Source organism: Pecten maximus, chromosome 16 (genome assembly GCF_902652985.1).
Source record: "Pecten maximus chromosome 16, xPecMax1.1, whole genome shotgun sequence".
NCBI lineage: Eukaryota > Metazoa > Mollusca > Bivalvia > Pectinida > Pectinidae > Pecten > Pecten maximus.
The window spans coordinates 12,771,229-12,797,090 of record NC_047030.1 but is presented as its reverse complement, the minus strand read 5'-3'; the positions used below and the strand labels follow the sequence as shown (position 1 = coordinate 12,797,090).

At 34.1% G+C, this 25,862-nt stretch overlaps 1 protein-coding gene across 6 annotated transcripts in view; it reads left to right on the top strand.

The window, feature by feature from the left end:
- The first annotated feature begins 609 nt into the window (after positions 1-609).
- Positions 610-25,862, top strand: part of LOC117344983 (transcription initiation factor TFIID subunit 10-like) — a 31,870-nt gene continuing 6,617 nt past the window's right edge. Inside the window, exons 1-2 of one of the 6 annotated variants that reach the window (XM_033907888.1) lie at positions 6,352-6,470; positions 19,533-25,571. In XM_033907888.1, the coding sequence (XP_033763779.1) occupies positions 19,879-20,637 (759 nt within the window). In that variant the 5' untranslated portion in view covers positions 6,352-6,470; positions 19,533-19,878 and the 3' untranslated portion in view covers positions 20,638-25,571. Of the gene's footprint in view, positions 663-6,351; positions 6,471-8,682; positions 8,720-14,469; positions 14,570-17,392; positions 17,754-19,532; positions 25,572-25,862 lie in introns of those variants that run through there. The other 5 variants (XM_033907887.1, XM_033907891.1, XM_033907890.1 and 2 more) reach the window with 5 other exon arrangements.

Here is a 25,862-nt window from a genome sequence, read left to right as displayed (position 1 = left end):
AGATTTTTTTTATGACATAAGACATAAGGGTATGACGTTGAAAATGCTGGCTTCACTAGGCCTACCACAATTACCAAGAAATGCATATGTACGTTACTAACAACCAGTAATATATGATTTGCCTATCTATAATGCAATCAAACGGAATACGGAATCTTATACTAACAATGTGTTGTAGGGGAGACAACTCTGACCATCTTGCGTAACACACAGTAGCTTAGTGTCATTGATATTCTTCTGGTACTTACAGGGAAGGGGTCATCCGGAAAAAAAACCAGACCGTCTACAAATCAAACATTTCCTCACAGATTAATTTATTATCATACCAAATAATATTGCCACAACTTGAATGTTTAACTGAATCAAGGTGCTGTTCAGATATCAAAACCTAACTACATGTAACTAGTAGGTTATATTCATTGTTTTCAATTATGAAGAATTTTGTATATTGTAACACATCGATAAACTTTAGTGATTATTAAAACATGAAATATTGCCCTCAGAAACGGTAATTGATCCCGGCTGATGATGCGGGCACCTGCTACTTTTAGTTTCTGTGAACTATAATTTGGTTGGGTAAAATGTATAAACATCATCCAATCAGAAGATCCGTTACATTAGCAGTCGCTTCTCACGAACAGACACGATGAACATAGAGCTGGGTAAGTCTTTGTAGTATTTTGCTGCTTTTACCCTTTTGAGGGAAATAATTCTGAACGAACTGCTGACATTTCGTTTAAACATACAACATAGAATTGAGATATTTTACGTTTTTGTGGTGAATCTGATGAAATCTCGGGGAAAATCCACATTATCATCATCATGACAATACACAGTCATTGTTGATCGTGTGAATCATAAACTGTATCGTCTTTCAAATTTTTCATCGACGTTTCATACTGATTCGTCGTTATAACCACATCCTTTTGGTACAATATGAACTTGAAATCGCGCAATTAGGCCGCTAATGTATCGTGTCACTTCAAGTCTAAGATTACCGTCTGGGAGAACGGTGATGGATCAGGGGAGGTAACTGTTTCTTACACCGGAGACTTATTTAACTTACTGATTCACTTCGTTTGATATTGGTGGTTTATATTATTTATACAAGATAAGTTCATGCATTTATATTTAGTTATCTCAAATATACTTCAAGAAAAAGTTGTCAAGAGCACTTTGTGATAAATTATAGTGTCGTAATAATAGTGAAAATCGATCAATACAATATTGCTGCATTTAATATTGATACAAAAATGTCTTTCCTTCAAAAAAAAAAAAGAAAAAAAATGTATGCTGATAGTAACACTACAGTCTGGAATATTTTGTTGGAAAATCACATCGCCTGTGAATTCTTTTTGAAAAAATAATGTATTTAAATGATCAGGAAAATTAAGCAGCACATAACAAAATAAAACCATACCCCATAGAATTTATTGATTATATATACTGGACATGGAATTATATACCCACAAAGCATGTAGTTCTTCATTATATTGTTCAGTCATCAGCAATATTTTCTGGAACATAAACTTCATGCAATTTCCAAATTTGGGGATATCAAAAAATAATTAATTGAAAACTTTGAACTACTTTTTAAACTGATACTTCAGTAGCCTCTTTTGCATTTCAATACTTCAGTAGCCTCTTTTGCATTTCAATTAATCCTCCCAAGTTCAATTGATGGAGACTTGATTCCCAATGATTGTCTTACCTTTATTTTTTAAGGGTCTTTTTTTATTTTAATCACTTCCATTGGGAACAGTGGTATTTTTTGCTGATTGGGAAAATATTATAAACTGATCTTTTATGTTTAGTTCAGCTGTGATAAAGAGAAACTAGTAGCATAAGTACATCTGCTTGAAATACATAAGGATCAGCATTTCTTTAATTGATGTACAGGGACGCCCTTAATATTTTGCAATTGCAATTTATATAATATAAACATGAAATTGGGAAAATACAACAAAATCTCAATAGGGAAATGGCAAATATATATATTCAGCATGAAATGTACTCAAAAAATTATTTCTGTTTTCGACTCAATAAAGCAAAAAGCTAGCAAACCCTTTTTTTTATAAACTTTCTGAAATGGTTGAATGTTTAATTTTAAAGTTGTAATATGAGAGTGCTGTTGAAGAGAACAGGAATTATAGGTCAGCATTAAACAGCAGGTTGGTAATGATAAGTTAAATTACTGCAACACTCTAGATCTGTGGTCAGTGTTAAAATGAGATTATAAGGTTGTATTGCAATTGGTCAATGTTTTCTTTATATTCCAGTAGTCTGCTGGGTAATCACGCAAATATAGTATTTAAATTCCATGGCAATTTAACCATCCATTGCCTATATCTTTTAAGCTAATTACTGTTCCTTGTATAGCAAATCATTTTTGATGGCTATAAGGATAAGGCCAAGAGAAGTTGGCATATATTTCAAAGATGTACAGTAATTGCTTATTAAAGATAAAAGATACAGACTTGATTAGCTGGAATAAGATATGAGTTAAAACATAGCCATATTACAGTTATTAGGCCTCATTTAAAACATTTTTTTTTCTACAATAGACATGATCAATTTATCTGAAATATAAACAGTCACAGGAAAAAAACCCACTGATGATTGTAGAAAATAGTTATGTAGCTAGTGTGAAAAAGTCAACCCATTGAAAAATTGTATAAAGTTCAGATATATAGAAATTGAAGTGTGTGAGTGTTCTTGAAGTGTGGGTGTTTCTTGATATATGCCCAGATCCTGATAAAGTCTGTAGGTGTTCTTATCATAATTCTTTCTACAGGTGGACTGTTTGGGTTAATAAATCTGTTTTTAACACATATGATGATATAAAATCTGTATACACACACTAACTTTACATGTTAAAACATGTATCTGAGATCCCAAAGTTTGTGTGAATGAATCGGGTTTGTTTTAAAAGAAAAGGTCGATATCACCCTGTAGTCCTGGCTGCAACCATGCATTGAAAGAATCAATGAAACAGACTGCAATTCTACATTTTCAAAAAAAAAAATGTTTTAGGATCTTGCAACGTGTAGTAACTGTTTTCCTTAATTTCAAGCACTTGTTGAAATCACTAATTGATTTTTTTTTTTTAAATAATGTAGAACAGCTTATGCACATTTCTTGTACTGGCCTAGTAAGATGTACTCATTTACAGCAGAGTCTACTGGAATACAAACAGAGTATTAATACAACTCAGTGCCCCTGCCAAGATTCAAACTAATGACCATTTGGTTACGTAGTCATGCTACTATATTTCATGTTTCATTTGATGTCATTTTTGTGAGTGATTTCTATACCAGATATTGCTAGAAAATAAGAAATTCAATAATAAGTCGTAAGTGTATGGAATCTGATTTGTGACTTTAGCTTTAGTCTTTTTTTTCAGCATCTGCCGTCACAATTGGGTCTGCAATGCTCATGTACATCTACATGTATTTCAATTTTGCACACGAAGGAAAATGAGTTTTGGAATGAAATAATTATCATTGATACATGTATGTTGGAAAATGAGATTTTGAAATGAGATGATGTAACGAGACCTTATCTTACATTCATGTAGGAAAATGAGTTTTGGAAATGGGATGAAGAAACAGACGAAGAACTAGCAGACTTAGTGAAATTTGAACTGAATTTTGCTGATGATATTATGTATATATAGCTTTGTTTTATCGGCAAGGAGAAAATCCGAGGCATTGTGCAGTGTGGTATATGCTGACTTTGATGTGTAATGTTCTGGAGTAGAAGATTGGAGAGGCTACATGTACTGCAATCATCAATTTAAGGTTTCTATATCGATTCTGGTTTAGTTCCCCTAGCTATAGGCTATCAATTATCTTTACATTGTCTTGCAATTGTTGTCTAGTGAATTGCAGACAAAAAAAGAGAGATCTGGAGATTTAAGCCCTGTTTTTTAGCAATGAAATATTACTTTATCATATTCATACAAAATCAAAATTAAGAGGTAAAGTCAGATTTCTGTATAAAAAATGAAGCTGTAGTTTCCTTTTAAACAGACCATATGGTATCTGTATTTCAGCCTTTCTAGATATCCCCAGATCACCATATGGCATCAATATTTCACCCCTAGCCTCCTGCCATTTAAACAAAATTGAAAAAAAAAATTTGGTTCAGGAAGACCAGGACTCATGATGTATTTGTAAATTTGTATCATAACTTGTCCTATGTAGAAGGTATTGGATACATCGGGCAAATTAGCAATACTTGATATAATAATGATTACACTTGTACAACAGTACATGTACTTGACATATATATTTATTATTATATCTATATATATATATATATACGGTAGTCTTGTAGCCCTATTCATTGAACTAGCCTGCTCTGTCTCTTTCATCCTTAAATTGCCATACATGTTTATGGTATTTATTCGAAGGGTGTCAACTTGTATAAGCTGTTCAATTATTTTGAACAAATAGATGCGCAATCATGTACAATGTAAGTACATTGCTATAGATATTGACTTCAAATTACATTTGTATAGGTACTCTGTAACTCATGAACATGATCTTGACTCTATTATCAATCATGTGATAAAGTGATGTTGATTTAAAAAGTTATCAGTCACATAGTTTCTCGGCATTCTTTGTCATGAGGCAAATTACTAGTGGTTGTGGATTCTTGTGTCATTGATATGGTATGTTCAAATTAGAAAATGACCAATAAGGCAAGATAGTTTCTATGTATTACCAACACTGTCGAGATACCAACTGTTTCAAGTGTTTGCCACCAAATTCTTTAATATGGACTTATTGTCTAGGAGAGACTACAGAGAGCTACTACTAATGTCTGGAATGAGGTACAGCCACCTGTTAAATCCTCCTGTACCTCTACTGTAGGGAAACCTCCATCTCCTCTATCATGAAGACTTCAACCTGTCTAGAGAGACCACTTCAAGTGAGACCTCCAAATATCCAGAAGAACTTGAACCTTTCTAGAGTAACTGCATGCTACCTCTATGAGAAATTCTACCAACTGGAAAGACTAGATACTGCTTTCTCTAGACATATATACCTCCACTGATTAGGAAGGACTTCAACCTGTCTTCAGTGACCAATACCTCTGGAAAGATTTCTACATTTCTGAAAAACCTGTCCTGAGTGACCAGTACCTCTGGAGAGATTTCTACATTTCTGAGTGAACTGCTCTTCTACCTCTATGGAGATATTGATGTCCCCAACTTATAATCCAGGACTTCACTTCCTGTAATAAAACTTCACCTGTTTAAATGACTTCAACCTGTCTACAGAGACCACTTCCTTTAGTTACCTGGTAGACCTCCACCAGTCTTGAAGAACTAAGGTCTAATTCCTTTAGGGAGACCTAAACTCAACTTATCTGGAAGGAGATAACCCTTCCTGCTGGTCAGTAGTGAGACAAGAGCCTCTACCTCTATAAATAACTCCTGTCTAGAAGGAATTTCAGAGTTCAGAGACCTCTGTTGATACTATCTACTCTCATGAAGGAATTTGAACTTGTCTAGAAAGACCACTTCTTTGGAGGAAGTCACCACACCCACAAATATATATCTGAAAGGAATTCAGCCTGTCTATAGAGACAGCTGATCCTCAACTTAGAGGGAGATGTCTGGAAGGATTTCAATGTCTAATTAACTGACAGGAAATTGACAGTACGATACATATATGAAATACATAATTCATAAAATGTTACAATATATATATAAATGTGTATTGAATTCTAAAGGAAAATACTTGACCTTAAATTATTTGGTAATATTTTTTTCTGTAGGAAATATATTAAAGTCAACACAACAATGACACCAATTCATAAGTGTGCATACAGGCCAGGGTAAACTACCCAGTAAGACCACAAAATGTCAGTTTCAATATAGGAACTGCATTGTAGGTAAAACTACCCATATAAAAGGTTAACACCTGGCAGCTCTAGGGAAATTATAATAAGATGGAAAACAATGGAGGCGACCAGTAACGTACCTGGAAGCTGGTGGCACAGGTCTACCCACAGGATCTGTCCCCTATATGGAGGAAGTCCTATCATTAAACCATGGGTCGGCCTGACCAGGCTTTGTCAATGTCATTTGATATGAATTTATGGTATTTGGTTGGTATGTACAGGATGATGTTTACAGTAGATATAAGGTAGAATTTCTGGACAGGGAACATGGACACTGCCTGTCCAGGGAACACCAGTCCTGTAATGTGGCCAGGCCATATCTATGTGGTCTATAAAGCCTGATAAGATTGTCCAGAACCCTCGCTCTATATTGACAATACCTCCACCCCTCCCCACAACCAAGGAATCACAGGTGACTGCTCAAAATTTGAGGTAAAAACTTGAATATTTGGGCGTGGCTTGTCATTTTGAGCTGTTTACACTGTTGTATATTGCCTTTATAGTTTATATACCATTGATATGTAATTTCATATCAGTTCCTGTGGGCTTGGTGTATGGTAAGTGTTTCTATGTCTCTAATATTTATATTGGGTGATATTTACAGCACAATAAATCTGTCATCACTTGTAAATCATAAAAAAGTTGCAGTCGTTGACAGATCTGTTAAAAGCATTGTTGTAATGTGGTGTGAATATGTTAAATAGTTGTCATAGAACATATATAATCATGTATGTTATAGCTTTTTACCTACCATGTAGTTTGATTTGTGTAGAGTGAGTTGACATTATATTCTTTTATTAGCTTTATACTTTTTATAATCATTATCATTACAAAATGCCTACATTACAAAATAGTTCAAAGCCAAAACTTGGCTATAATTATATCACACGCAAAATTGTTGGCAATTTCAGAAGTCAAATCACTTTTTATTTCCTAGAACCCTGAAGGTCAAAACATAGTTAAATAGACAGGTTCCAGCATTCCCAAGAAACAAATCTAACTTTAATATTAGGGGAGTAAAAAATATACACAACGTTCAACAGTCACTGTGACTGTCAATCAAATGACTGGGTGTGACCAGGTTATAAGTTGTTATATTTGTTGATAATGATATTGTTGTGTTCTAAATCTATATTGGTCTAATTAGGATCTTGATTATATCTGGTGGTAGTCATGGTATATATAAATACATATATATACACTCTACTTTCTTGATGTAGAATCAGCAGAATCAGAAACAGACTGTTCCTGTACACCCTGGGGAAGCACTCCCCGAGCAGCCACTTAACATTTTTGTTTTGTGGAGAAAATATCAATAATCCGACAAGGTTGTACTGTGTGAAATATGGTTTAAAATCCTCATAAGAGAAATTGTGATTAAGTGTAATCTGGGCACTTTTGATTTTCTTTGGAAACAGTTGTATAGTTTTCTAATGTAACAGCTTGATGCAGGGTAACTGTATGGGAAAGTATACAGGGAAATATTTCCAATTGAGTACAATCTTGGTGGAAAATGACAGAGATCAGGAAATGAATTTTAAAATGTTAACAACTGATCATGAATGCTCAGAGCTTTGAAAACAAGGCTGTTCAAGTTGTATTATAAGTTCACATGTTTTTCTGAGCATTGGTTCTGTATAAATTCCATCCAATTCTTGATTAATGTTATCAGCTTTCAATATGACAATATAAGTAATAATGAGATTACTTTGTCAGAAATTCCAATAGCAGAATTCAGTCGATGTACACATATTCCTTTGACTCAATTGAAAATCTTTGTTAAAGAAGTATTGATTCATAACTTTAAAAGATTTACGTCAATTGTATACATGTGAATTGCTGTGTGTTAAGCACTCAGTATGCATATGGATACCATATGTATGCAGTCCACCAGTCCACCATCATGGGTCATATTAAAGTCCATGTCAGGAATACGACTTAAGTATTACAGCTGTACACATATATACAAGCAAAATTGAAAGTTGTTTTCATATGTTCACAAGTTCATTATCTGTAAAAAATTCAGTCATTTAAAAATATAGAACATTTGCTGTACAAAACTTAATAAGGTCTGTTGTGACTCTTTTTTCCCCACCTCAGCAGACCCATGAAGATCTGTATTTGGCATCTGTCTCGTAAGTTGACATAACATATTTCTCCACCTTAGCAGACTTATGAAGGACTGTATCACTTGAGTATCCATCTCGTAAGTTGGCATACTCCACCTAATAATCGCATCTGTTCTCCCAAGTGCACCCCTGCCTTTTTCAGAAAAAAAAAAAATTCCTACCCAAATTTCACATGGAATTTTTTCTCTGTACATGGTTTTATCAGAGCACTTCTTTTGTGTTTTTGTATGTGCTCATGCAGTGCATGTATTAGGTCGATTATGGTACATACAATGTGTAGTGACAGTGGCTAAAATTGTTGTCACAGGTTCCGTATTCGGTTGTATTTCCTGTATCACAGCCTTTATTCCACTGTCACAGTCAATTCCATGCTGAGCTTGTTTAGATATCACAGACGTGAAACATCCCTGGCACACTGTTTTGTTCTCGGTGCTCATGCGTCTGACATGACACCTCCGACTCTGTGGTTTGGTTCCTGTACGTTCACAAGTCAGGACCATTATATCGGCAGTCCCACACAGTAGTTTGTTCTCTGTAACAACACATCTCACTTCCTCCCAAGACATACATCACAGTCTCAAACTGTGATTTTGTTCTATACTGCACTGCCTCACGATCAGGTAGACTTGGATTATTTAGCAGACACTATGGATGGATGCGAGACTTCAACGTCACAGGTACATATCAGGGTTTTTTTCTGGGTAAACTTGGTTCATTGTCAAATACAATGTCAGTGAGAACCAGTACTTAATACTTGTTGTAAATCATCCTAAGCTTATATAATCATTACTACAGCAATATGTGTTGTCATCTCAGAAGATTTCATTCTGTACCACATTTGTTCCCGTCATAAGTATATATAGCTACACTGTGCATTATGTAATTGTATAGCAATGGCTTGATTACTTAGGACAGATTCGTTCTGAGAAAAGACGAATCGGTCCCATTAGTATCATTGGTTGATTTGAATTCATTAATCAGTTAAACAGAGTATTGATGATTTGAATGTAAAATGTAAAGTTTATTTATTTTACAACAATTGCGAAACATGTTATATTAACTCTTATTGGCCCTGATGGAAGCGCGCGAGTAGTCTTACTATGAGAGGAAATCAGGAGTACCTGGGGAATACCCACTTGGGCCAGGGCATGTGACTCAATAACTTTTCACATCCATCGGGGAGTGATTTGAATACTGATGTGACTTCTGTATCATATGGTTGTATGTATCATTTTCTCTTTGCTTCACTAGACTACATATGTATATATACATTGGTGATGATCTTTATATCTGATGAGGTGCATAATTTTATTAACTGGAGGTGGGGGATGTAATATTTTCATGATCAAAGTGCAACAAAGTGCAGTAATGTTTAAAATCTACAAAGAATACCAAGATAAAATAGCAAAACTGTAATTCCAACTCAAAATTGATAGCCTAAACCAAGAACAAAATACAAACAAAATGTAAATTTGCTTGATAATTTGAAAAAAATCCAAGAAGAATAAGACCAGGTGTTCCAGGTGAGTAAGCATCTTCTGCTTAATCAATGACACCTATCGTACAGATCTAGGTCAAATCCAAGTCTCATTCTCATAATAAGAACTAGGGTGGTGACAATGGAACCACAAGACAAATCAACGAGCAGCAAACAGGTATCGAACAAGGATATATATATATATACATGTATAATACATATATTTCCAAATGAGATCATGACCAGGAAACTTTCCCATATATACTTCATCAACCTGCATCTCTCAGAACTTTTTGTTGAAATTTGTGTTGTTTTTCATCTATCACAGAAGTTGTGATTATGGGAACAAGCCCTTGAATATCAAATCATTTGAGACATATATATATACACACACTGTAGGTAGGGGATGAAATTGCAAAGATGTTACTATCTAGAAATTGAAAATAAACATTTGGGAAATTGAACGCATCATGCTTATCATGCAGCATCATAGTCTTAAGTTGTCCATGCTGTTTACGTTGTTGGTAAAGACTGTAATATAAGCTGCTGTTGAAAAGTCTATAATATGCTTGATTTTTAAGTTCTTCAGGGTCCATATAACTGATGGACATGGTCAATAAAGTATACTTTTAAAAGATAACATATCATCTTTATATTTACAGGTGAAATTAAGGGACTTCTTACGGTCTCTGTTACCTATTCTGATAATATATACATATATATATATATATGCCAACACACTGTAATTACCAAAATTCAACAAAGATGTTGTCAGTCAGAAATTCAATAATTCTCACGATTTCATCCTCGGTGAAATAAGGACCAGAAATTTTAAGGCTAGAAAAATTTACAGAGGCATTGATTGAAATAAAATGCCAAAGGTTGAAGCCAATGAAATGTCATGCTACAACATGTACAAGAACAGACAGTGATGAGGTAACTGAAGAAAAAAATTCAGAGGTCTGATTCATGTCTTCATTTTCAAAGCATTGATTCTTTTGATATAAATGAACACTTAAATATCACTTGTACTGCTGAAGAGAGTGAAAGATTAAAATCTTGGCTTTATTTAGCTCTTGTTTAACAACTGTTGGATATTAGATTACAGTTACCCCAAGATGGATGTTATTTTATCTGAACTTAACTCAACCAAGGTTATGTTTCAGTGCTTTGAGGTTTCAGATTTTTTGGTTGATTAATTTTCAACTACCAGCTTCAAATACAAGGTTTCTGTAGTTGGCAAAGGGTGAAATTAAAGTCTGGTTTTAAGCAAGCCATAATTCATTGACTTTTTTATTTAAAATAATATTTTCCTTGGATAAACTTGAGAACAAAATGGATCTGCATGGGTACCATACCCTTAAGACAAAGGCCTCATTAAAGAACATAAGAGCCTTGATTGCCCCTGGCAGTTTTTATTTTTTGACTTATACATGTACAGGAATATTGACAATTAAAATGATAAAGCTAGCTATAGGTTATAAGTAATATGCAATATCTCATGCAATTGTATACGTGTAATGCTGTTTGTTTTATCTGGGAGATTTAAAAAAGTTTCATTATGCTTTCCATTTCTTTACCACATACAAAGGGAAGAACATATAATTTAGCTGTTAATTTACCTGTTCTCATTCATGATGACCCTTGCCTAATATAATGAGCCCAAACTTAGCAAAAAGGTCAATAAAATATAGGCTTTTAAATTTTTGCAGTTTTACGTTTAATTCTTAATGTTTAAGTCAACCTTAATGTGTTTCTTGATATGAATGTCCTTCTAATCTGGTGTTGTTTGGCCCTTAATTTAATGACTCAAATTGTGGTGGGCTGTAAAACAATACAATACGACCTTGACCCATGACCTATATAATGTTGATATCGTATGTATATGCCTACAAGGTATGTAGTATGCCATACTTGAGGCGTGTGTTGGAAACTTAACACCCAGGCACTTCCTAGGTGGGAAAATTTTCCAGTATCTATAAACTTGATCATTTGTGATCTGATATATGTCACAGTACTCCATGAGAAGTGAATGACCAGGCTTCAATCTTTCAAAATGTTAATATCTCAGAGTTACACAGGATGACTCAATTATTGAAATCAAATTTTTCCGTTTCTGTTTACAAAAATTTGGGTGTTACATGTCTTTCAAAACTGGTAAATTCATTATACATTATGTATACTTTGTAATTTTTTGACAGGACTTGTAGATATTGCACATTTCAAATAAGATTTAAACAAAGGAAATTGGCAATTAAAGACTGCCATCATGAAGACCAAATTTGTTTTACATTGGCACTGCTCACTTTTCATGTACATGTGTTAACATGAATCAGATGTTTCACAAAATCTGATATAGACTCCTTTACGCCTACATGAATGCAAACATTTTTTTTTCTTTTTCGAAATTTATATGAAAGAGTCAACATGTAATGTTCCAGGAGGTATCTTTTTGTTGTTGGCATTTGGAAAACTCAAGCAAAATATATATATCTGTTTTAAATGAGTCCTGCAGGGCCAGTCTGTTTGTTTATTTGTTTGCTGAGTTAATTATCCTGTGAACAGTTTTGGTTATATTGAGGCAGGGTCTTTTTGTAGTAGCTGGTGGCTACCTCACAGAATAACATATGGAAAGCCTGTGCTAGCTATGCCATCCAGAGCAATAAAGGTAAAGTGTCTTGCCCAAGGAAACAATAGAAGCACATAGCTTTTCAAAAAACAAGCCACCATATGGTATACTTTGTGAGCGCCAGACCTGCATCTCGGATCTTCACCTGAGGGTATGTAAGCTAATGTTCTAACCAACTCTGAGGCTCTACATTACTACAGTAAAGCATGCATGTTTATGATGAACCATACAGTAACAATTGTTAATGATGAACTGATAGATTTAGTTTGGTATTGTTTTTACATTTTGTTAATTAACACATGAATAAAAGGTGTGTCTATATGAATGATTGGGCCATTGATATTCTGGTTTTATAGTACCATCTCACTGAAATATCATGTCTGGACACAGTAGCACCTCACCTGGTCACATTGTACTGACATCAGTGACAAAGGGCCAACCTGTCCTGTACAGGCACTTTCCTGAATGTCAAGAAGGTTGAGTGCTGCAAGAATCAGCTTTGGCTTATCATAGCCAGGGGACAGAGCCTGTCATTATACCTTACTCACAAAGACAAAGACTGACAAATGTAAGGCAGTATCAAGAGACGTACATTAGGAAGAAAAAATAGAAAAGATATGATCACCAAAAGTTAGTCTCCTCTCATGTATATCATGCAATAAACTTAGACAGCAGGTACAAATCTTGTGCCCTAATAACCTCTGGGGCCAGGGACTGGTGAGATTTAAAATTATTGAAGTTCTCTTCAGGAAGACATGTTCATAATATAACAAACCTGAAGAGACAGAGAATATATGCTGAGAAACCACTGACTTTATGACATCTGTTGACATCTAACCATATCCAACAATATGGTGACATTTTCCACTGTCATTTGTGAAACTGACTGTACGGACACAGTCATATCCCACACATTTTGACTTGATCCTATATAAGTGTTTGTGAAGTCAGATTTCACTGTATATTCTCCAACAGTAAATGATATACATTGGATGGGGCACATGAGCAGTTTTATGAAAGTGTTAGTTTATAAATAACAATTTAGGTTAGCTGGGATAATCATACTGTCTTTATATTGCTGTGAATTTTCCAAAATTCTAGATTGATCCCCAGCATGATAACTTGTGGTAAAACAGGTGTGTTATTTGTGTATAACAGATCTAGGAGGTAACAGTATGTAGTCACCACGGAAACCTGTACATTGTACACAGGTGATTGGTACTTAGTAAGATTGTGGAGCTGCCTGTAGCTCTTTAGTATGTTGGATGTCTGGCCCGTATCCAATGATGGGCAATGGAGATCTATCATGGCACAGGATCCTGTTTAGATAAATCCAAGATAAAAATAGCAGTTTGGTGTTTTACCGGTAAGATGACAGAAAAAAAAGATAATAAGTGGAAAATGATTTTCCTGAACTCTTTTTTTAAAACTGATTCCCAGTATCATTTTGCCAAAGTTCTCCAAGCTATCTGCACGGCCATTTATACTATACCAGTAGTATTACATCCTTTCATTATAGATTTTTACCCTAAGGTTTTATAATGAATATGTAAAGCTATATAGTAAGCTGGCCCAGTTAAGTAAATAGCCTATTCCTTTTGTATGCCCCTTCATTGGTGGTAGAGGGTCTCGAAATGAAAGAAGACAATTTGGTGAATTAGTACCTGAGTGGATGTAGGTTAAATTCAATTCAATTAATTATAATGACTTTAAGTTTTACATCTCATCAGTACATTTAACATTATACAATACAATGAATTGTAAAGTGCCAAAAGTAGGTAAGACCTAATGTTCTTTTAAAAAACACAATCATATACCCCAAAGTCCCTCCCCACCCAGTCCCTGGGGTACAAATCAGGTCATGTCCTACATTAAATCATCTTTAACTTATTGCTTATTAGTTATTGTTGCATGTGTTAATATCTGTTTAAATAGATACCCCTCTTTTTATAAAAGAATCCTTCAATCATAATGTCTGCCCTTGATGGCTCAATAAATTGCTCTTTCTGCATATTAATAATATTATATTTTGTCTCCCTGTGTTGTTATGCACTTGTAGCACAAATCCTTCAGGAAACTTGAAACACTTGTAATGGTTGGTAATAAGTTGTAACACTTCAGCACATTTCCTACTGTTTGTTGCTGCTGTGTCAAATGCTGGATCAAGACCAGCGTTAATGTGGATAAGACATGTAAAATTTATCTTATCTTATAACAGGTATAAAAAGGCTTCAATGGCCATAAAGGGCTTTCACCTTTAACCCTGGTTGGGGGGAAATGCGTCCACTGTCATACAGCCAAGTAGACATGTGTGTACACTGTAGCTGTATACAGGTATGCAGTTGTTGAGATTTAATGTAAACAACTTTATTGATTCTTCATGCAGCCATGATGATCTAAGTTTGTGTTTTCTGGAAACTGGTGAGTTATGGCAGAAAGATTAGTCACAAATAGTAACCACACCTGTGTGCAATGCAAGTTGTTAATTGATCAATTAATGTAAAAAATGTGAGGTTTTCTTTTACAGATTTGTTTTTCTGTTTTATTATTGGTTATGATTTTCCCTTGCGGCCTACAGTTGATCCTACAGTTGATAATAGGTAATGTTCTCAATGCTGTTTATAAGGTCGAGACTCTCAGAATTAAAGGATGCATAGGTTTACAGCCAGTCTTTTTGTCACTTTGTCATGTCTTTATGCATTTATAATTAAGCAAACGTGTTTCTTGTCCTGTGCTATATATACTGTTACTGTCCTTTACTTGTGAGTCTTTACAATGTTGATTGATTTATCAAAGGCATTTGTCTCGTATGTATATTCTGTCACCTTGGGATGATGATGAAGTGTCAAAAATTAAAACAAATTTCAGGTCGCTAAGTCGGGTGATTATATATGGCCCTTTGATCCATTTTTGACCATGTGTATCACTTTTTCTGTGACATCTCATACTAATAATTACAGGGTGTCAAGTACATTTCAAATCATGTGTATGTGTGTAATGAGTATAAATATCCCTTAAAATATTGGGATGCAATTATATAAGGACTAGCAATGCTGTTGTTGTACTTGGAACAATTTCTTCTTGAAAATGTTTTCTCTTGGAAAAATGATAATGGTAAATTTCTGAGATTTTTGTTTTGTTTAGATCATAGGTTTTCGTTTCTGTTATTACAGCATTTGGAAGCCTTTAATTATACCAGAAATTAACATTTGTGTATAGACAGCACAACATTATTTCTAAACTTGTAAGAGGTGGGTGATATATTGATCAAAGACAACATGAGATTCAATAACCTGGCCAGGAATTCAGCGCGACTGTTGGCAGTAGGTTCATCCTGTCTGCAGTAGCTTAAAGGTTACAGAACTAAAATGGGATTTACTGCAGCCTGACAAAGAACTGTACATAAAATCAATTCCTAGATGTATATAAAGTGCATCATTTGGAAGAAGTAATGCTCTTAGCTTGAACAAGTTCCACCTACATCTATACTGGACAATGAATAAAATGAATTTATAGAATTCCTTTGTCAAAGTTAGAAATTCTATTATAACAGCTAGTATATATATGTATCCATATTAATGGCATCTTTTGACACTCTTTGACAATAAAAACTTGATGATATCAAATTAGTTGCTTCCATGTAGTTAAATTGTATGCTATTATATATCCACAACTTTATTTATTTCTAGCCAAAAATGTTCATGACAAAATCCTTAATTGGCCACCATAATTTTGTTTGGTTGGAAAAATTTGTTTGTTCAGGGTTTACAACCCCTGAACAGCCAGGGTAATTTGAATTGGAAAAATTTGATTGTTGGGTTTACAACCCCTGAACAGCCAGTAGGACAAATTTTTAGACATGGCCTTCTTTCAGTAGCTGGTGGCCACCTCACAAACAGGAGGCCCTTTTAATGCATACCATCCAGAGCAATTAGGGTATAATTATATATAAAGTGTCTTGCCCAAGGACACAACCATTTCTGCATTTGAGCTTCCTGAGAAACACATGTATAAACCACCTCTAGAGCATCAAACCATGCACTTAAAATCTTCACCTGAGGTTATGTAGATAAATAGGTTCTAACTGACTGAAGTATTGTGCCCCATGGCCACCAAATATAGTCTCTCATTGAAAAAATCTACCAATGCTCAAATATTTGGCCAACTGCACTCTATTGGGATGGAATGCCCTAGAATGAACAAGCTGCAGTACTTAAGTCCTAAGATGGAAAAGGGATGGTGACAGGCAGAGAAGAGGGATGGTGATATAATTATAGGCAGACAGTGTTGATCTCAGGTTCTTAGTTAGGTTTGGTATAACGTCCTATCAACAGCTATGGAGACCATATGGCCTCCCCTGTGAGTGAGATGCATGGGTGTGGTACCTGTGCATGTGTTTGAGGAGACTACGGTTCGTGTTTGTCTTAATGCCACATTTATAGTGCTACCTCACTTAAAGCATATGCATACTGCCAGACCATCCAACAGGATGCCCCATTCGCTCACATTGTACTAACAACACAGCGAACCAGTTGTCCCTGACTCTCAGAATGCTGAGCATCAATTATATAAGCAAGAGTATACGTAATAACCATGTTTATTATAGACTCTAATATGTCTCAGGGGTGAAAGGTGAACACTCACTAAATATAACGGTCAAAAGTGAGGCAGTGTCAAGGGAGACATCAGGACGAAGAACGTTGGTAAGATCCCAAATTTAGTCACTTCTTATGACCATGGGGACAGCGTGTATTGCAATTCTCATGCCCTAGCTACCTGCAGGGCAGGATCTTCGCCAGGGACAAGCAGTATTGAATATATAAAATAATTTAAAAGATAGTATACTATGTATATTGCAGCATTGATATAATTCTGGACATCATTTGTGTCATTTCATTACTCTATTCCTAATAAATTAGCCACAAAGGATTCAATTAAGTACATGTGCTAAACTAATTAATTCTGATGCAATTCCTTTAATATCTTTTAATCACTTAAAAAATGGCATTAGTACATACGTACTTAAAATATTTCTGTCATACATACATGTGTCCTAATTAATTAAATATCGTACTTATAATGCTACATACATGTGTGTACATGTGACATACATAATGAAATAATTGAATATGATCACAGTTTGACGCCTTGACTACTTTCCCATTGATGATTCTTCCTGTAAACATTTTGATGGGTCATCATTCATCCTACCATGTATTGAGCTCGGTATACTTTGTGACAGAGGTCATGATCCCTTAGGCCTCCTCTAATTATGCGTAATCTTACTCGTAAAGTTCCCTCTCATCTTACCTGTGATTTACATTTGACAGGTAGGAATTCAGGTCAGGACTCCCAATAAGATAAGAGATAATTTTATGGACATATCTCACCTTCAACAGTAAATTTCAGAGGCTTAGTGTATAAACTTTTTACATCGTTATGACTGTGATATGTTCTACTGAATATGAAGTCTATGATTATTGATTCATAGACAGCTAGCTGGATCTGTTTAAGCTTCTACACGTTTTGTTGACAAGACTAGACGACATATTTGAAATATAAACACTATACAGGAATATAATTTCATCAGGTATACCATGATCAGGTAAGAGAAGGAAACTATTGATTTGTTTTTCAGTAATTACAGAAGCTGCATGTGTTGTTCTGTGGTATAGGTTTACAACGACCGACCGTAAGGATTTGGATGTGAATTTTAATAGTTCATTTTTTTTCTCTGGAGTGTTTTCATGAAAATAGGTTTTACAAGAGTAAATACATAAAAATAATTAATGTACAATACTGTTATGTTCTTGAAGATTACTTCTAACGAGGTATTGTAATGAAAAAAAAATCATTAAGTAAATTTAATCCTCTTTTCAGATTCCGCTTTTAAAGAACTTCAGTAGAGATACATTATGACCGCTAATTAATTGTCGAAGAATTTCTGTGACATCTCCAAAATTTGATGTTTGTTCTTAATATAATGATAGCAGGACCTATAACAAAACGATCGATGGACATGCAGTATATATATGTGGCCATGTCCAGTTGATAAGACAAACAATTTAGTACCAATTACATTTAGACATTTTACAAGTTTCTCAGACAGATTAAACCAATGTTTGCATGTCAGCTTGGGGTTCATATTTCAAGTGTAAGGCTGGCTGGTTCTGAAGTATATTATGGTATACATTACATAAAAGTTGTCAAACTAATTTTTGACAATTACCAGTATCTGGCAATATATGCCTTTATACCTAGCAATACAAGTCCACCCATATTTTCAATGGTTTGTTTTTTAATGATCTAAGCCAGCTACTTAGACAGGTATTGCCTCGATCCCTCAACTCTCTACCTCATCATCCCCTTCCAGAATGATGACAGAGATCCAGTTCTCTACATATATATAACAGAACCTTGGACAGGAAAATCCACAATTTTACCGGTGTGAGATTTTCTTTTCTCTTACCCTGGACAGAGATATCCGCAGTTTTACCGGTGTGAGATTTTCTTTTCTCTTACCCTGGACAGAGATATCCGCAGTTTTACCGGTGTGAGATTTTCTTATCTCATTCTGGGGTTGAGACAAGTTACATGTGCTCTTCGCACATTCTCAACAGTTGTATGATGTCACGTCAACAATTCAATCACATCACGTCAACACTGTCTTGCATTGATGTAATGGCAATATTAGATACATACGAGGGTAAACATTATAAGAGAAAAATTAATCATTCACCCTCTTGGGAATGAGACAGGAGGATCTCGGACCTTTAATAATTAGGGTAAGATCCCCCTCTCTCACTCCCAAGGGGTGAATGATTCTATTATTCCTCGATATGTAAGGGTTGTCTCCAAAATATATTTCCCCAATAAAGTGTGTACCAGTAGGTTATATGTCCCTCATGACATGGAACTCATAAAGGTTCTCGTTAATTCTTCCGGGACAGGAATCTTATATTCTGTGTTGATCAGTACATCTGTTGTACAGTTTACAGTATTTGTGTGACATGAGTGACACATATCATTAGGAAGGAAATATAAACATTGGTCATCATTGCCCTGGGCAATGTTTATTCTGATCGTAAAAACATGTGCACGGCTTGCATGGATGACTCTGCTTTACATTAGATCAGGTAGTAATTTTCAGCCCCGGGTCATGATCATATTTTGTTGAAAGAAATTGGGCAGTTTCTAAAACTTTGGCTGAGCATACTTTATTATTGTGGTCAAAGATATTTTTCTTGTACACATTTCATCATCTTTCCTGTCAGTCATTGTGATCTGAATCAACTAATTTCACAACTTGAGTGAAAAAGGCGACAGCCAAATCGAGCCAATCTACAAACACTTTCTCAAACTAACCCCATCTTTCTTCTTTCAGATTCGTCCATAACTCCATAGTCCATGCAGATCTAACAAGTAGAGTCATCCAAGCATCTGAGTGATTCAGCTGAAATCAAAGCATCCAAGTGAATAAGAATTGGATTTTAAACTTCTGTGGCCTAAGTTAGCTCATCACTGTGGATATTTAGCTTCTCAGTGGTAAAAGTGGATTTGAGATACAGTGCTTATATAAAAAAAATTGCAGTGAAACGAGTCACAACATTATTGTTGGAGAAGTTTACATTCAAAATTTCTCAGTTGTGAATCGTTGAATGAACACACCTGCTTTTGACAGGTGTTGCGCAACAGAATTTTGACTTGTTAGTGTTTCTTACACAAACATCATGAGTGTGAACGGAGATAGCCAAAGCAGCATGCCCACAAACCATGTGGAGCTTTACATTCGCGCTGGGAAGGACGGGGAATGTTTAGGGGCATGTATCAACTGCCAGCGGTTTTACATGATTCTGGACAGGAAAGGAAAAGCAGGAGAGCTCACTTTCGATGTCATCACCATCAACATGGCCCGCCCACCAGCAGAATTCAAGAAATTGGCCAACCGTCTTCCAGTCTTAAAACATGGTGACGAAATCTTGTCTGATAATGATGAGATTGTACAGTACCTTGATGAGAACTTCCCATACCCAAGTTTGAGATACGATAACATGCTCGCTCACAGCGTGTGCTTAGATATCTTCTCCAAGTTTTCGTTTTACATTAAGCAGGTGAGCCACGGGCCAGAAAACCTCCTTAAGGAATTACAGGCAATTAACGACTACTTGGAAGGAGTTGATTGTCTTTACCTGTGTGGGAATGAATTAAAACACCTGGACTGCCTAATGCTTCCGAAATTGCAACATATCCGAGTTGCAGCCAAAGCTTTTAAGGATTTTGATATCCCAGCAGATATGGTTGGACTTTGGAAATACCTTAAGAATGCATATGCAAATGATACCTTCCGCAAATCCTGCCCTTCTGACCAGGAAATTGTTCATTTCTGGGAATCGAAACCTGAAACGCCCAAATTGTCTGAAGAAAAGAAGAAGGAATATGGTACAGATGGATATGCGGAACCAAAGTTCTCGTTCGATGTACCTCTGTAAATCTGATTGGTCCAGTCTCTATCAAGAGTATCATTTCTTATTCAGCTTTGCTTTAATCCCTTGAAAAAACACCTTATGGACTGTTCCATAACACCTTTCAATGGACTGTTCCGTAACACCTTTCAATCGACTGTTCCGTAACACCTTTCAATGGACTGTTCCGTAACACCTTTCAATGAAACTCGGAAGGAATGATATAGCATTAGTGTTAGTAACCTGTGGCTTGTATTCCTCACAGAAACTTTTCTGTAAATGTGAAAATCTGAACAAGAAACTGGGGAAAGCTGATGTATACTCTATTGTAATGCTAATACATAATCAATATTTATGATACATAGGAGTGTTAAGGCTCTGCACTATAATTTATACTTTTGTCTACTGAGTAGTATCAGTGTGTTGCAGTACTTTAAAAAGAGGAGAGATGTGAGAAGGATTGTTTTAATTGATTTTCATATCACCAATTGTTGAATTTTGCAGTAGTGACAAGTTGTCTTCTTATATTTGCTTTGGAAGTTTTATGTATAATTTTCACAATTTTGTGATGATTTACATACAAGAAAATTTACAAATATTGTATTGCTAGTCTAAAATATAACATTATGTACACTGCAAGATTTTGCATGGGTGTAGCTTTGTGAATTTTCGGTACAATTCTTTTTATAAGAAATATTATTAAGGTGATATTAAATTGTTTTGTTGTTTGGTCCAAATTCCAACAGCTTTAAAAAAGAAATTGAATACTGTATATCCAATATGGTGTTGCCTTAAAATTTTACACAATGATGAAATAGGCCAATTAATCCTAGAGATTAAGACCTAAATTAATTGATTTCCGTGACAGAACTAGTCAGTATACTGTGGTTTACAGTACATATATGTATTGGTTATTGGTTGTCATGTTATTTTTGGATTTTTTTCGTGGAAATCCAATTGCAAGGATCTGTTGCATAAGATTCTAGTCTTGACTACCTGAATAATTAATTAAGTCAATTTATAATTATTGCCAAAAATTCCTGGAAGAGATTGCTTCTCTTCAATAATGTATATAATAATGTATCCTGTCCAACTCTTATGCAATGTATATTTTGTTGAAACCACAGTCATGCTTGTAATAGTAATGCATTTTCAGTAACATTTTACCAACAGTTTGAAGCGTTTGTCAGAAGGTTTTAACTCGGTATGTATATGATTTTGGGCATTTTGATGATGTGTTCTATCATCACTGCCTCCTATCCTTTTTCTTTGCAATTTTGAGAGAGAAAATATTCTGAAAAAATTCTTGTTACTTGTATGATTTATGTAGAGGATTCTGCTTAGGTGAAAAGCACAGAAATTTAATTGAATATTCTGGAATATTCAGATAATTATATAACATCATGTGTAACAGAATATTCTAATTTCCAATATGTAGCTATATAGGCTGTATTATTTGTAAATTTCTCTATAAGAATGACAATGTGAATAAGTTTGCTGATAGAAGTGCATAGACTGATGGAATATTTTAGACTTATTTTAGGAAAAACTAATTTCCTTTTAAAGTGAAATGACTCGAGTTTTATCACTGATCGCCCCTGGTGTAATTTCCTATTCACAAACCTGACTCATTTTACATCAAATATTGTTATCTTAATTACCTTTTAACTGATGACGGTATTTTTGGACAAGCATTGGTCTCTCTGAACACAACAGTACATTATGGCTGTTTGTACCTTGAACCAATTTTGTTTGAAAGATAAAAAGACTGGAAAGCAGGATGCAGATACAAGGTATTTCATTATTTAATCATTAAACATACTGTATAGATTACTGATTGGTATACTGGTATACTTGTTCTCCCTAGAAAGTTAATTACTAAATGGAAACGTGTGTCAGTACTACATGTATTTCTGTTAAAATGTAATTTTAAAGGGATAGATAATTTGATGTTGAATTGTATTTTATATTTAATTTTCTATTCTTATTTGAATACATTATTGTAGTTCTGTTAACAAACAAAAAAAAATAAGGAAAATTTCAGAAGCATGTCACATCTGTAGAGTAACTGCATTTATTTTCAAAAGATTTTATATGACGTATGTGATCCAATGGACTCGTTTGATATGTATTGTTTTAATAGTTTTTGAAATTAATTATTTATTTCCTTGCCATTTCATATTTTTATGGCATTCTTTTATATCGAAATTTCACAAAATCTCAATAATTAGCATTGACTGATAAACAATAATGGGAAAATACTAAAATTCACAAGTATTTTTCCTCTACATGAATATATGTTTGACCCATTTGCCAAACAAGTCTACCAGAGTTGTCTTCCCATAGGTACTAATAGAAATCTGAAAGAAGGGAGGTAACTCTCATTAGTTTTACTGACATTTGTTTTGTTGGATTTTATAACCTATATATGTGCTAAATCTTTTTTTTTGTCACTAATGATATAAGCAAATGAAAAACTAGAGTGTACATTTTTGTAAACATATTTTTTTCATTGTCTACTTTGTAGCCATCATCTCTTAGCAATAAAAAATAATCTGTAAATCTGCTAATGTAGGGATTCTCACGGCCAGTGAAAGTGCTTAATGAAGGTTGCTGTACTTCGAATCATATCGCAGCATGTAACGGAATATTTTTCCACGTACAAAATTATTTTGAAACTTTGTGTAAATTGATGGGATTTTTTTTTTTTTTTTTTTCTTTTATGATATACATACTATATATTTCAATTATCTCTGCCCTAGATCTGCTGCTAGATACATTTATTCCAATACTTAGTTTTTAGTTATAAATATTCTTGCCAATTTTAATGTTAGTATACATGTAATATTTTAAATATTTGGTTGTATGTATTTGTTTTAAAACGTGGTTGTGGATTTTATTTGGTCCTACTTCCAATTTATGTACAAAGTTTTGAGTCTTTTAAAACTGCTGTTGTATTTGTGTTATGTAATTTACATACTACTATAAGTCATTTATCTATATATATTGTGTAATATTATTTTTGAAGGTTGTAAAATTTCCAATATACATGTACCCATATATCTTTATTATCACATGTTGTTAGTCAGCATTTTTGTTTACAATTTGTTTGGTTAATGCAATGCCTATATACAATGTACACAATGTTGTAATAGAAAATTTAATGTGAAATTAGAGGATACATATAAAAAATCTACAATATTTGAATCTCCAATCCAAAACACTAAAGATGAAAGCACTCATTACATAAAGAATTGATATGAAATTGAATTTTTTTTTATCTATTCTCATAATATGAAAGATGGGGCTACTGAAGCAGATGAAAACAAATTTTAGATGAGACCATATTTCATGCCAATTTTTATGAATTACCTGGTTTGTTATAAGTTTTCTTGCTGAGCCTTAAATAACCTTTTACCTCTAAAATTTGTACATGCATAGTTTTGGATGCTTTGTTTTATTGTTTGTTACATGGTTAAACTTAAAAAAGATTAGTTTATTCATTAATGGTAGTTGTTATTTGAGTCACTTTAAACAGCAAGTCATCTATTTTTAATCTTCTTTTTACTATACACAATCTGATAAGCTGGTTGAAATTTTTTCTTTTCTTCTTCAAAGCTGTTCATAAAATATTTCGCACTGAAGTCAAAGAAGTGGTTCATTATCATGAGCAATGATGTATTGTACTTAATAATGTAAATATAACATGTTTTTACTAGGTAACAATTTTACCTGCAGTGAATCTTAAGCTTGAGATAAATATCTCGCATACTAAAAACTTCACCAATAAAGTGAAGTAGCTATGTCTTCCAGCTCTAAAGTGATGAATTATTCAAAAGTGTTTATAAAGCAATATCAGTGTAGTTTATGGATGCCTTTTGATATGAAAAAAAAATTAAATTTGGAAATTATTTTGAATAAAGCAATGAAGAAATTTTCAAGATTTACTCTATTCATGCAGTGCAAGTGCTATCATTACATGAGGAATTATGGTACAGAGAGAAACATTCTTTGGACAGTCAGGGAGAGAAAAAACTCAGGTCCGATGGCCTGGGGCCAGTAAATTTGGTATGTGGGCAAGTAAATATTGGTGACAACTTGGCCGATTGGCAAGTGCAAAATTTCTCAAGATCTTTACCTTTCCCCAGAGTAATTGAAGATATTACTAATTCAGTTTAATTGGACCACTATGTTTCACCTTTGGGCAAGTACTTTTGAACCTAAACTTCCCCGAAGGACCAATGATGCTGAACATTTTCTTCCCGCCCTGACAGTGCATGTTGCCCTTTTCAAGCTTAAAATGGGATAATTAATTCAACAGTGGTTCATCATCACCTATTTAAGTATAATCACTTATAATCTAGTCACAAATCCGAACAATTTTATCTACATCTTCAGATTATTTTCCCTTAATATTTATAAGTTGATCAATCTTAGACCTCATTAGCTGTCAAGCTTATCTTTATACATGTACCATCTGGTGTAGTTTAACAAAGGGAAGTAACTCTGATATATCAGAATTTATATTGACCTTCTCTCAGCTTGGTAAATGTTGGACATAGATAATGAAATTCTTATAATCTAGTCACAATGCTAAACAATTTTATTTGTCTTAAGATTATTTTCTGTTAACGATCCGACATAGTTAAACAAAGTGAAGTAACTCTGATAGATCAGGATCTATATTGATCGACCTCTCTGCTTGGTAAATGTTAAGATTTGTTTAGAGTTAGTGGAATTCTGGTCATCATTTGTATTTATTGTAAACTTATGGCTTCCTGTATAAATGTATACACATAGACAGTATTTACTCATCTTTAGTTGTATGTTCATGTTTCTCTTATAGACGCAAACCTGTATTATGTTGATTATTATATACATTGTATATGTTTACTAAAACTGCCAGTATTTTAATCAGTTTGTGCTTTTATTATGAAAAATCAATAAATTCTTCACAATAATTTGATGTCTTACTTTTATTTTGAAGATATAGAAAAAAAAATTCACAATACGACTTCAACTTTAAAAGGTGCCAGCTTGTTGTAGGCTCTCTTAATTTTATTCTCTTAATGAGCCTCATCATGACTAGGGACTAAATACATCCTACATAATTAACATGGAAATGATATGTGACAGAAAGTTGCAACTATATATTTCATATGTGCTTTTGCAGCTGTCATCATCAACATTAGATTTTGTGTTTAGATCTGATGCCAAAAAGGTAAAAAGTCCAACTTTAAACAAACTTTTTT